The sequence below is a fragment of the Loxodonta africana genome, chromosome 12 (genome assembly GCF_030014295.1).
Source record: "Loxodonta africana isolate mLoxAfr1 chromosome 12, mLoxAfr1.hap2, whole genome shotgun sequence".
Classification (NCBI taxonomy): domain Eukaryota; kingdom Metazoa; phylum Chordata; class Mammalia; order Proboscidea; family Elephantidae; genus Loxodonta; species Loxodonta africana.
The window spans coordinates 105525066-105539296 of NC_087353.1; the positions used below are offsets into that span (position 1 = coordinate 105525066).

At 46.2% G+C, this 14231-nt stretch overlaps 1 protein-coding gene across 2 annotated transcripts in view; it reads left to right on the forward strand.

Annotated features, from left to right (window-relative positions):
- The first annotated feature begins 8335 nt into the window (after positions 1-8335).
- Positions 8336-14231, forward strand: part of RFC2 (replication factor C subunit 2) — a 28776-nt gene continuing 22880 nt past the window's right edge. For both annotated transcript variants that reach the window (XM_003416644.3, XM_023556025.2), the window contains exons 1-4: positions 8336-8442; positions 9433-9502; positions 11654-11695; positions 12024-12130. In XM_003416644.3, coding sequence (XP_003416692.1) covers positions 8336-8442; positions 9433-9502; positions 11654-11695; positions 12024-12130 — 326 coding nt within the window. The remainder of the gene's footprint in view (positions 8443-9432; positions 9503-11653; positions 11696-12023; positions 12131-14231) is intronic.

Consider the following 14231-nt stretch of genomic DNA (forward strand, 5'->3'; position numbering starts at 1 on the left):
ATTACAATTTGAATCAGGATTGCATTTTATCTATAGATCACTTTGGGTAGTATTGACGTGTTCACAATGTTAAATCTTCCAATCCACGAGCATGGAATATTTTTCCATTCATGTAGGTCTCTTTTAGTTTCCTGCAGTATCATCTTATAGTTTTCATCTTATAGGTGTTTTGTACCCACGGTTAGGTTTATTCCTAGGTATTCTATCTTTCTGGAGGCTATTGTAAATGGTATTGTTTTCTTGACTCCTTTTTTGGAGTTCTGCTTGTTAGTGTAAAGTAATCCCATTGACTTTTGAGTGTTGATCTTGTACCCTGTCACTTTGCTGAATCCTTCTATTGGATCCACTAGCTTTCTTGTGGAATCTCTGGGATTTTTTCTACGTATAGAATCAAGTCATCTTCGAATAGTTTTATTTCTTCCTTTCCAATTGGGATGTCTTTTATTTCCCTTTCTTGCCTTATTGCTGTGGCTAGGACTTCCAGTACAATAATGAATAAGAGTGATGGTGGGCATCCTTGTCTCGTTCCTGTTCTCAAGGGGAAGGCTCTCAATCTTTCTTCACTGAGAATAACGGCTGTTGTTCTCTCAAACATCTTAACTTACATTTGCTACTTTAATATACTTTCCTTTTTTAAGTATCTCAGTTATCTGACAACCTTCCAAGTACTTAAACATATTTTTTAATTGAATACATTTGTAATATGTTACATACGAAGTTGTCTTAAATGTCCTAATACCCGTTGCCATCGGGTCAGTTCAGATTCACATCGACCCTATAGGACAGGGCAGAACTGCCCCGTAGGGCTTACAGAGGGCACCTGGTGGATTCACACTGCTGACCTTTTCATTAGCAGCCGAGCTCTTAACCGCTGCCCAACCAGGGCTCCAAATGTCCTAATACTATTTATAAATTTGGTGAGATTTCAACTTAAAATCACAACTTGTAAGAATGGCGTGGCAGGGGTGTCTGACCTCCCCTAACTGCACAAGGGGAAGGAGAATCAAGATCAACAGCCCAAGGCTGATTCCTATGAGGTGGTGACCATACATGCCTCCTCTTTCCGCCATCTTTATCAATTCTGACACCTCCCATGGAACTCTCTACTTCTCTGCTGGGTTCGATAACTCATTGCAATGGCCACGCAGAACTCACAGACCATACTCACAGTTATGGGGTTTGTTAGGGAAGTAACAGGTTACAATTCCAGTTCAGGAACACTCGGGATACAGTTCTTCAATCAGGACAGCCTCTTCTCAGCCGTGCCCACTCTGAGGTCTCTCTCTGGCCCTCAAGCCCTTGGCTTGGCCTCTGCCCTGCTTGGGCAAGTGTTACAAAGCTCTTTTAGCTCTGCCTATAATAGGTGCCCCAGGTGTCCTACTCCACCAGTGAGCTAGGAAGTTGAGTGCCTCCAGGCATGAGGCTTGCTGGCAGAGTAGGGTGCCTCTGGGCACTTGCTGGAGCTAGGTTTGCTGCCCCACAGAGCCAGAGCTGAGCACCTTCCACCCAAGACCTGCTGGTGGAGTGGCACGCCTCAGGGCAGCTTGAACCACCAATCTTCTGGTTAGCAGCTGACATAAAAATACAAACATAAAATTTATTTATTTATTGTGCTTTAGGTGAAAGTTTACAAATCAAGCCAATCTCTCATACAAAAAGTTATACACACCTTGCTATGTACTCCTAGCTGCTTTCTCCCTAATGCGACAGCACACTCTTCCTCTCCAGCCTGTATTCCCCATGTCCATTCAACCAGCCCCTGTCCCCCTCTGCCTTCTCATCTCGCCTCGACAGAAGCTGCCCACATAGTCTCATGTGTCTACTTGAGCCAAGAAACTCACTCCTCAGCGGTATCATTGTCTATGTCATAGTTCAGTCCAATCCCTGTCTGTAGAGTTGGCTTCGGGAATGGTTCCAATCTTGGGCTAACAAAGGGTCCGGGGACCACGACCGTCAGGGTCCCTTCAGTCTCAGTCTGACCATGAAATCTGGTCTTTTTACAAGAATTTGAGATTTGCATCCCACTGTTCTCCTGCTCCATCAGGGATTCTCTGTTGTGTTCCCTGTCAGGGCAGTGATGAGTGGTAGCCGGGCACCATCTAGTTCTTCTGGTCTCAGGCTGATAGAGTCTCTGGTTTATGTGGCCCTTTCTGTCTCTGTCTCTTGGGCTTATCTATACCACCTGTCTTTGGTGTTCTTCATTCTTCTTTGCTCCAGGTGGGTTCAGACCAATTGATGCATCTTAGATGGCCACTTGCTAGCGTTTAGGACCCCAGATGCCTCTCACCAAAGCAGGACGCAGGACATTTTCTTAATACATTTTGTGATGCCAGTTGACCTAGATGTCCCCAGAAACCATGACCCCAGACCCCTGTCCCTGCTACTCTGGCCTTCAAAGCATTTGGCTGTACTCAGGAAACTGCTTTTATTTTAGCCCAGTTGTACTGACTTTCCATGTGTTGTGTTGCCCTTCCCTTCACTTAAAATAATTCTTGTCTACTATCTAGTTAGTGAATATCCCTTTCCTTCCCTCCCCACCCTTGTAACCATCAAAGAATGTTTTCTTCTGTGTTTAAACCTTTCCTTGAGTTCTTTTAATAGTGGTCTCATACTTGTCCTTTTGCAACTAATTTCACTGAGCATAATGTCTTCCAGAGTCTTCCATGTTATGAAATGTTTCACAGATTCCTCACTGTTCTTTATCGATGCGTAGTACTCCATTGTGTGAATATACCATAATTTATTTATCCATTCATCCATTGATGGACACCGGGTTGCTTCCATCTTTTTGCTATTGTAAACAGTGCTGCAATGAACATGGGGGTGCATATATCTGCTCGTGTGAAGGCTCTTATTTCTTTAGGGTATATTCCAAGGAGTGGAATTGCTGGGTTGTATGGTACTTCTATTTCTAGCTTTTTAAGGAAGCGCCAAATCAATTCCCAAAGTGGTTGTACCATTTTACATTCTCACCAGCAGTGTATAAGTGTTCCAGTCTCTCCACAACCTCTCCAACATTTATTATTTTGTGTTTTTTGGATTAATGCCAGCCTTGTTGGAGTGAGACGGAATCTCATTGCAGTTTTGATTTGCACTTCTCTAATGGCTAATGATGGTCAGCATTTCCTCATGTATCTGTTAGCTGCCTGAATGTCTTCTTTGGTGAAGTGCCTGTTCATTTTTTAATTGGGTTATTTGTCTTTTAGTTGTTGAGTTTTTGGTGTAACATGTAGATTTTAGAGATCAGACGCTGATCAGAAACGTCATAGCTAAAAACTTTTTCCCAGTCTGTAGGTAATCTTTTTCCTCTTCTGGTAAAGTCTTTGGATGAGCATAGGTGTTTGAATTTTAGGAGTGCCCATTTATCTAGTTTCTCTTCTGGTGTTTGTACATTGTTCGTAATGTTTTGTGTACTGTTTATGCCATGTATTAGGGCTCCTAACGTTGTCCTTATTTTTTCTTCCATGATCTTTTTTGTTTTAGATTTAATATTTAGGTCTTCAATCCATTCTGAGTTCGTTTTGTGCATGGTGTGACATGTGGGTCTTGTTTCATTTTTTTGCAGATGGATATCCAGGGATGTCAGCACTTTGTTAAAGAGACTGTCTTTTCCCCATTTAACTGACTTTGGGCCTTTGTCAAATATCAGCTGCTCATTTGTGGATAGATTTATGTCCAGATTATCAATTCTGTTCCATTGTTGTACCGGTACCAGGCTGTTTTGACTACTATGGCAGTATAATAGGTTCTAAAATCAGGTAGTGTGAGGCCTCCCACTTTGTTTTTCTTTTTCAGTAATGCTTTACTTATCCAGAGCCTCTTTCCTGTCCATATGAAGTTGGTGATTTGTTTCTCCATCTCATTAAAAAATGCCACTAGTATTTGGATTGGGACTGCATTGTATCTATAGATTGCTTTAGGCAGAATAGACATTTTTACATTGTTGAGTCTTCCTATCCACGAGCAAGGTAACTAACAAACTTTTGATTTATTTCATCCTATCCATGCTTCTGAAACTCCCTGGAGTTATTAATTCAACAAATACTTACCAATTTCTGCTAATGCCAAACTCTGTTCAAGGGACTGGCAATAGCAGTGATGACCATGGAGCGAATCCTTGCCATCAGGGAACTCACACTCTCATGGGTGGATGCACACACGATAAGTACACACACATTTGTCAGCTAGTGACGGGTGTAATAGAAAAAGAAAGCAGGGTAAGGAGGACAGAGCTGCTGGGACGAGGGGAGCTGGGAAGCCCCAGTGAGGAGATGACACTGAGCTGAATGGGGGAAGTCATGTGGACATCTGCGGGACGAGCACTGTAAGCCAAGGGAACAGCAAGTGCAAAGGTCCTGAGGTAGGGAGGTGCTTGGCACTTTTCATTTAGAGCCAGGAGGCCCATGTGGCTGGAATCAAGTGAATGAGGAAGAGGGTTGTGGGGGAGGTCAGGGAGGTGGCCTTGCAGAGACAAGACATGTGGATGGAGCCTTATATGAATTGGGCTTTTGCTCTAAAGACCTTGACCTTGAATACTTTGTGAAGATTTGTTTGAAGACCTCCAGAAAGTCAGTCTAATAAAAGATCATTACTTGGGACCCGGCAATTCCACTTCTCAGTACCTACCCTACAGCAACTGTCCCAAAAACACAAGGGGAAATGTACAAGGATGGTCATCGCAACACTAATTGAGAAACAGAAAAATGGAATAAACTCTGTCCATCAGCAGGGAAATGGGTGAATAAATTGTGCTTTTATTTATCCAATGGAATACTATAACTCATTGAAAACAAATTCATCTGTTCATTTACCCCACAAGTATCTATTGAGCACCTGCTCTATGCCAGACAGTGAACAAAACAAACAATTTTATTCCTATGGAATTTACATTCTAATAGATAAAATAGATCTACAGGGATAAATCTCTAAAACATAAGGCAAAGTTAAAAAAGCAAATTGCAAAGTTATATACAGAATGACCCAATTTATGGAAATTTTAAAAACACACTAAACAAAAAGACCCGACTTATCAGATCAGTCGAGACCAGAGGACTCCCTGAGACTATCACCCTGAGATACTCTTTAAACCTGGAACTAAAACTATCTCTGAGATCACCTTTCACACAGCGGCAGACAACATAAAGGCTTTTACCTGTAAGGGCAGTTCTCTATTAGAAACCTATCTATATGCACCTGAATGGTCAACACTGGCCCAAAGGCAAAGGTGAGAAGACAAGAGGAGAAGGGAAACAGAGTACGGGAAGTGGAACAACCAGAGCACAGTCAAGGAGAATGCTGACATGCTGTGAAAAGTGTAACTAAAGTCACTGAACAATTTGTACAGAAACTGTCAAATGGAAACCTAACTTACTGTGTACACTTTTGGCAAAAACACAATAAAATATTATTTAAAAAAAAACCCACTAAACGATGGTACATTGTATTAATAGATAACCTGTATCTCATAAGATTACCAAAGCACACAGAATATACAGGCTCTGGACTCAGACCACTGAGCCTGCACCGACTCTGTCTCCTACTCACCTACACACCCTGGATACCACAGTTGAATTTCTGTACGTCAGTTTCCCCTCCTGTAAAATGGGAGCAGGAAGGGAAGAGAAAAGAATAGGGGTAGAGAACTTTAGTGGTATCCACAATGTTTTGCTTCCCTTTAAAAAAGGAGGAAGGCGTGAATTAATATGGTACAATTTTAACATCTGTCTTGGTGGTGGGCATATGAATTTTGGGTTTGAAATGTTTCATAATTAAAAAATTAGAGATTAAAAGATCACAAAACAAATATAAACACTTCTACCCATACTTCCTCCACATTTTCCCTGCAGGCTACTCCCCACATGGCAGACAGAGTGACCTAAAATGCAAACCAGGTCGTGTTCCTTTTGCTGTGTATGTGGTGGGAGGTGTGTGTTGTGTGTGTGTGTGTCTGACAGCTGACTACAGGAAAACATGAATACTACCACATGGAAAAAAAAACCCAAGGAAAAATCACAAAGAAATATTTCAAGAAAAGTGTATTTTCTCCTCCAGAAAAATAATCTGTGAATAGTGACTTTGAAAATATATAGATGGGTCCGTGAGAGACAGCCAACTTCAAGCATCTTTTCCAAATTATACAAAAAGTGAGAAGAAAAACACTGAGTGAGTTCTGAACCTGCACACTTTAATAATGACTATCATTGGTGTAGTGGTTAAGAGCTACAGCTGCTAACCAAAAGGTCGGCAGTTGGAATCCCCCAGGTGTCCCTTGGAAAACTCTGTGAGGCAGTTCTACGCTGTCCTACAGGGTTGCTATGAGTCAGAATCAGCTCAACAGCAATGGGGTTTTTTTTTTTTTTTTTTTTGGTATCTGGGTCCTTTGAGATGCTGCCCAACTGGAAACAATGGTAAAGAACAAGGCTGCACAGGTTCTGGTCTCATCTCACAGGACACGACCGTAGACAGCAGTCACTGCTTGGACCTTGCCAGGCTGGCTGCGAAACTGTAATGCTTCGCAGCGCATCTGAACAGAGAAGAAACTAGGAAGCAGGGGGCAGGGGCCAGGTCCTCAAGGAGCTAAACACTCAGGTTGGAAAGACCAGATTTACATAAGAAAAATGAACGTAACAATATTATCTTCCCTAATACATTTCCACAACGGACAGCGTTTCTTTTCTCCTGGGGGTAGGAAGAAAACTAAAAGGTAAAGACAAAAATAGAGAACGATGTCCTGCAGTACAGATCCTGGAGCCGTATTTATTTGACTGACTAAATCGGACCCCTAGAAGATGGGTCTCTTACCTGTGGTATACACAAACAGTAACTGATGCTGAGTGGAAAACAGCCATGGGCTTTGATAATTCCTATTGGAAACTCTGGTGGCATAGCAGTTAAGAGCTACGGCTGCTAACCAAAAGGTCGGCAGTTCGAATCCACCAGGTGCTCCTTGGAAACTCTATAGGACAGTTTTACTCTGTCCTATGGGGTCACTATGAGTCAGAATCAACTTGACAACAAAGGATTTGGTTTTTGGTGAAAACAGTTCAGTTTCTCACAGCTGACTCAAACTCTTCTGGAAACAGATTCCCACTGTTCATTAAAGACACTCAACTGAACATTTACAGGGCACCAGGCCCTGTGCTAAGCACTGGAGATAGAGATAAACGGGCCTCAATCTTTCCCTTCAGTTCAGATGTTAAAGGCAGCTTTACCTCAAAATTGTAATGCAATATAATAGGATTTTATACTAGGTGCTTGGCAACATGAGGGGAGCGGAATCCCGGCTCCACCACTTACTACGTACATGACATTAGACAAATTATTTACTCATTCCGGAGCCTGCTTCCTCACCTGCAGAATGGGGACGACAAGAGATTCCACCTCGGCACTGCACGGGGGCACGTAGTCAGCAATATTATTAGGGTATTTGGGCTAAGGTAGGGAAAGATTAGTTCCACAGGTAGAAAAACAGCCCAGGTGAACGCTGAAAGCACTGGTGAGTATGAAGTACCTATTTTTCCGAAGGAGTCCCTGGGTGTTGCAAACTGTTAACATGCTCGGCTGCTAACGGAGAGGTTGGAGGTTTGAGTCCACCCAGAGGCACCTCAGAAGAAAGGCCTGGCCACCCACGTCAGAAAATTCAGCCACTGAAAACCCTCCAGCGCACAGTCCTACTCGGACGCGCATGGGGTCACCGTGAGTGGGAATCACTGGACGACAACTGGTGGGATGTGTGTTTCTGGAATACGGATTGGGGCACGCCTGCCAGAGGGACAGTTTCCTCCTCTGCGAAACGGGGACACCGCTGGCCTCGCAGCGCTGGGACAACAGACGTCAAACATCAAACGCAGGAGCTCACCTAAGGCGAGCCGGGGTTACTCGGTCGGGAACCCGGGAACCGGGGTTCTGGCCTCGCGCCGCCCAGGACCCCCGACGTCGTGCCTGCGGGCGCCCGCGCGTCCCAGCCCTGCGTCCGGGCGGCCGGGGCCCCGGCCCCTGCTCCTGCCCGCGGGACACGAAGCGCCTACCCCACCCGGCCGGCCGGCGGCGCGGAGGCGGAGCCCAGGCGAACCACGCAGAGAGAGGACCACGGAGCTCCGCTCCCGGGGCGACCCGCCTTCTGGGAAGGCTGCGCAGGCCGCGGTCGCCCTCCGCTCGCTCCCAGGCCCGACGCCCGGCTTCTCTTGGCAACCCCGGACCCTGCCCTCGGCGCAGGCGCGGAAAGGGGCGCGCGCACGACTTCCGCTCGAGCCCGGCGTCTCTCGGCGACCAGGGGCGGGGCGTGCGCGGTGACGTCAGGGGCGGGGCCTCGGCGGCGGGAAGAGGCGGCGGGAGAATGGAGGCGCCGGAAGGCGGCGGTGGCGCGGCCGAGCTCGGCGCCCAGGGCCCTTCCCCTGCGCCCGGCAAGGCCTCCGGCGGCGCCGGCCACTACGAGCTGCCGTGGTGAGCACCCCGTCGTATATAAGGGCTGCGTCTCGCTCGGCGTGGGGGTGGGACGGACGGCGGGCCGTGGCCGTGAGGCCCTCAGGGCGAGCCTCGTCTAGGGGGTCCTGAGGGGAGCAGGCGGCCCGGCGAGCTGGCGAGGGGACTGTGGTGGGCGGGCGGCGAGGGGACTACTGTGGCGGGTAGACGGCGAGGGAGCGGGGCCCGGGGGGCCAACAATAACGCACGTGAGGGACGGGCTTCATAGTTCAGTCACGAATACGAGACTGGTGGGGACACGAGAACAAAAGCAAAGAGGAGGAGGCAGGAAGGGCCAGGAAAACTGGACGAATGGAAACGGAAACTGGGTGGAGAAGGGGAGAGAGAGTGTCGACGCATTGCAGGGTTGGCAACCAGTGTCACGAAACAATTTGTGTATTAACTGTTTAACGAGAAATTAATTTGCTCTATAAGCTTTCACCTAAATCACAAAAAATAAAAAGGAGAACCACTGTCTGAAAAGGCCGCCAGCCTGCCCCCTCTACCAGCCTCCTAGGGTCACAGAACAGCCTGTGTTTCTGTGCAGCCAGCCCTGCTGAGGGCTCGGTGCCTGCCTGCCCAGTCGGGCGGGCAGTGAGCAAGGGGCAGTGCTGCAGCGTGTCTGTCACCCCAAGGACGCCAGTGTGGGTGGACGCGCCGGGCCTCTGTTGTGGCCGGCGGGCAGGCTGTGGTGCCGCACGGCTCAGTTTTTCTGGCCCTTCTCCAGCAACGACAGGTGTTTCTCTGCTCTGGTGGCTTTGAAGTCTTTGTTGTACAGTTCTCGTGCACTCAACTTTTCACATGGCCCTTGGGCACCTCATTGAATCTAAAGCCTGCAACCTTTTGGCATATTTGTATTGAATGTATATAATCTGATGAAGCTCTGAGGATTGCCTTTTAGCGCTCTCTCGGGTACTGTGAAAATAGCCATGTCAACATTTTTATGCTTTTTTTTCCTTTTTTTAAAAACAGGGTTGAAAAGTATAGACCAGTAAAGCTGAATGAAATTGTCGGAAATGAAGACACTGTGAGCAGGCTGCAGGTGAGTGAGTTTTTACAGGATGATCTTGTATTGTTATTGTGGCTTTGACAAGCTGGAGTACATTTGGAGGATAGCCAAGATAGTGAAGGGAACGCAAACCACGAATCCAGAAGGATTGAAGGGTTGGGAGACAGTGAGTCTGGAGAAGCCTGGAGGCCATGGTGGATGGCTTCAAATGGTTAAGGGCTGATGCTTTGGAGAGAGGTTGTCAGACTTGTGCTGTGTTCCTCTAGAGCAGGACGGCAGACTCGTGCTGTGCTCCTATAGAGCGGGCTGGCAAACTGTTTCTGTAAAGGGCCAGATAATAAATATCTTAGGCTTTAGGAGCCACAGAATGGCTCTGTGGAATTCATATATATATCTATATATGTATATAAACCTTGAAAGATGTCAAAACCATTCTTAACCTGAGAGATTATAAAAACAGGCCCTGCCCCCACCCCGCCTTAGTATGCTGATCTCTGCCCAGAGGACAAAATTAACACAGTGCGGCTAACAGGTCAGCAGAATTCAGGTTGACATGAGGACAGATTTTGTAGCAAGCAGAAATGTCTAGCAGTGGAGCAAGCAAGTGGGGTTGCACCAGAAGGCTTTGCATTTCCAGCCCTAGAGATCTTCAGGAATCATCTAGAAGCCCAACTGTTTGACACATGACAGAGAAGGTCTCTGTAATAGCTACCAAGTTTCTTTTGATTTATCATTTAACAAGTATTTGATTATCTTGTCTGGTCCAGACACAGTGTTAGGAACTGTCAATATCTGATGAACAGAATGTACAAGGTTGCTGGCCATGTGGGACTTACAGTCTAATGGGGCCTACATTAAAGTCAACAGGTAATGTTGTCAGTACTCTGCCAGGTGAAGTACAGGTGCTATGGGACATGTGGGAGGAGTGACCTGCTTGCAGGTGAGCAGCCTGTGAGTAACCTGCTCAAAGTATTCCCCCAGTGGAAGAGGTGACTCCAAAGCTAAAAGATGAGTGGGAGTTAGCTAGACTGGAGTGGGCCGGGAGGGAGGGAGGCAGAAGGAATGGCAGGGACAAAGGCCTGGAGGTAAGAGGGAGTGTGGCTTGTTCTGGGGAACAAATGCTGTCTGATTGGGATACACATCAGTGCTTTTCAAACATTTGTGGGCATATGAATCACCCGAGGATCTTGTAAAAATGCAGATTCTGACCCCGTAGCTCTGGAGTGGGGCTGGGGATTCTGCTCATCTAACAAGCTCCCAGGCAATGCCGATTTTTCTAGTCCCTGGACCCACACTTTGAGTAACAGGGCTATCCAAAAACCAGTTGCAGTCAAGGCAACCCCAGCTTATGGTGACCCCTGTGTATTAGAGCAGAACTGTACTCCATGGGGTTTTCAGTGGCTGATTTTTTGGAAGTAGATCGCCAGGACTTTATCCTGAGATGCCTCTGGGTGGACTTGAATCTCTAGCCTTTCAGTTAGCAGCCAAGCACGTTAACCATTTGCACCACCCAGGGACTGTGTTTTGGACTGCAGTGAGAAATGAGCCTTGTGTGGTGGGCAGAACCCAGACCCTGTAGGGCCTGTGAGCTCTATTTAAGAGTCTGGGCTTTGTGTTGACGGCAGTAAGGGGTTCATCCAAGGGTTTCAGTTAGGTAAATTTTTAAAAACATTTGCATTTCAGAAAGAAGGTCTTGGTTACAGTGTGGGAAATGGATTAGAGCGGGGCAAGTTTAGAGGCAAGGAGACCAGTTAAGGGCCTGTCGAAAGCAATCCAGGCAAGAGACGGTGGACTAAGAAAGTGGCAGTGGGACTAAGAAAGAAGGCAGTGTACCCTGGAGAGAAAGAACAGAAAGCACAGTCTTTTGAAAGCTCACAGTCACTGAGCTGCTGAGTGGGCTCATGGAGGAGGCCCAGACAAGGATGGTGCCGCCCTCCAGGTTCCAGATGTGAGCACGGGGCTGATGCACTGAGAGCTCACGGAAGGGGGAGCATGGGTGGGGCCCCAGGTTTGTAGGGGATGATGATGAGTTCAGGTTTGAATATACTGAGGGGAGAGTTCTCTGGGGCATCCATTTGGAGAGATTTGTAGTGATGCTTCCTACACGGGACTGTATGGCCGGGGCGGGGGGGACCGCTTGTAAGGCTTACAGAGTAACCAGTTTTAATTAACATTTTTCCTCAGGTCTTTGCAAGAGAAGGGAATGTGCCCAACATTATAATTGCTGTAAGTACTCAGTCCTGGTCTGGTGGTTTTGTTTGTCTCCGAGCCTCATTTTCGCTGCCTGCTTAAGTGTTTTGGTGGTGTGGTGCTTCCTCCTCAGAGAGGCCCTTTATCACTACAGCCCTTGTCACTTCCGTCAGCAGGGGGAGATATTCCATGAAAGCTAGTCAGGAGACCTGTGGAGTGGTTGCCCTAATGATTTGACGTCCACTTGAAATAGGGTGGGATGGGTTCAGGGGAGGTGAGTGGAAACAGTAATGAACAGCAAAGCTGGGGATATGCTGAATTCATCCTGGTGGCTTGGAGCACTTACTGAGGATTTCATTCCTAGGGGCCCCCAGGAACTGGGAAAACTACAAGCATCCTGTGTTTGGCACGAGCCTTGCTGGGCCCGGCACTTAAAGATGCCGTCCTGGAACTCAATGCTTCCAATGACAGGTACATCTGGGAATCAAGACCAAAGGGTGGCGAGTGTTTGGCGTTTTGAATTGTTATACATGTGGCCCTTTTTTCAGTGTGTGTTATGCTGGGAGCTTGCCTTACCAATGATGTGTTTTCCTTTAATCCTTCCCTGTGAAAGGTTGAGAATTGCTTGCTTGTCAGTGCGGCATCACAAGCCCTTGACTTGCTGGTTTACTTTTCAGATATTGAATAGTGAGAATTACAAAATAAGAACCTGTTGAATATAATGTCTGTGAAGTGTGCTTTTGATTATTCCTCGAGGACGTTGTTCTCAGCTTTTTCATATCTTCTGGGTTACGGAGATCTTTATCTACCTGAAATGGCCAGTGTCCTTTGAATGCAGCTAACTGCTCCTCAACTCTCACGCATGAGCCTGTGATACATCTACTTGTGAATACTGATTCCAGAAGTCAAGTACGAATGGGTTCTAGTTAATCATTACTTCTCATTCTTCTCTCACCCGCATCATCAAAACTCACTACTTTTGAAAACTTTGGTGGCTCATAATTTTGTTGAAAAGAGGGTGGCCCATAATTGCAAAATATTTTCAATTTTAGATTTATAAACACCAATTAGAATGATAAATACAGTGATTTTTTTTCCCATTTCTGTGTCATTTATTTCCTTCTAATCACTTTGTATACACACCAGCCTTCCTCTAGCGAAGCAGGACGGTCCAAATTCTCCTCACAAGATACATTGGGGAATGACGTCCTTCCTGTTAAGTGACTAACTGGTTGAAAATATATTTACTTTTTGTCCTTAGAAATATATTGTTCACTCCTCAGTTCTTGAGTTTGAGAAAGTTTAAGTTGTTGGCATCTGAAGGCTCATAGTCTTGAGATTTTGCTTCTGTGATCAGTTTCACCATCAGTAGAGTCTAGACAGATCTCTGGGTGGCACAAACGATTTGCACTTGGCTGGTAACCAAAAGGTTGACTGTTTTTTTTTTTAATAATTTTTATTGAGCTTTAAGTGAACGTTTACAAATCAAGTCAGTCTGTCACATATAAGCTTATATACACCTTACTCCATACGCCCACTTACTCTCCCCCTAATGAGTCAGCCTGCTCCCTCCTTCCAGTCTCTCCTTTGGTGACAATTTTGCCAGTTTCTAACCCTCTCTACCCTCCAATCTCCCTTCCAGACAAGAGATGCCAACACAGTCTCAAGTGTCCACCTGATACAAGTAGCTCATTCCTCATCAGCATCTCTCTCCAACCCATTGTCCAGTCCCTTCCATGTCTGATGAGTTGTCTTCAGGAATGGTTCCTGTCCTGGGCCAACAGAAGGTTTGGGGACCATGACCGCCAGGATTCTTCTAGTCTCAGTCAGACCATTAAGTCTGGTCTTTTTATGAGAATTTGGGGTCTGCGTCCCAATGTTCTCCTGCTCCCTCAGGGGTTCTCTGTTGTGCTCCCTGTTGGGGCAGTCATCGGTTGTGGCCGGGTACCGTCTAGTTCTTCTGGTCTCAGGATGATGTAAGTCTCTGGTTCATGTGGCCCTTTCTGTCTCTTGGGCTCATAGTTATCATGTGACCTTGGTGTTCTTTATTGTGCTTTGATCCAGGTGGGTTGAGATCAATTGATGCATCTTAGATGGCTGCTTATTAGCATTTAAGACCCCAGGTGCCACATTTTAAGACCCCAGACGCCACATAGGTTGACTGTTTAAACCCATCTAGTGACACTGTGGAAGAAAGGCCTGGCAGTCTGCTTCCATAAAGATTACAGCCAAGAAAACCTTAAGGAGCACTTCTACTCTGTAGCACGTGGGGTTGCCATGAGTTGGAGTCAGCTTGACAGGAGTGGATGTTTTTGGTTTTATTAGAGTCTAGAGTGCTGCTGTTTGTCTCTCTGCAGTCATTTTGTGATTTGTCTAATAATTATGAGTCTTCTGTCAGTTTTCTTCTCTTTGCCATTATGGAAGGAAAATGAAAAATTCTGAATTCTCAGCCATATTTAGCAATTCCAAATTCTTACCTGTGTTTAATGAAAGCTTAAAAATGACAACGAAGATGATAGATCTAGACTGTCTTATATCTTCTTGAAAATAATGCAGAACCACCAGCAACGCA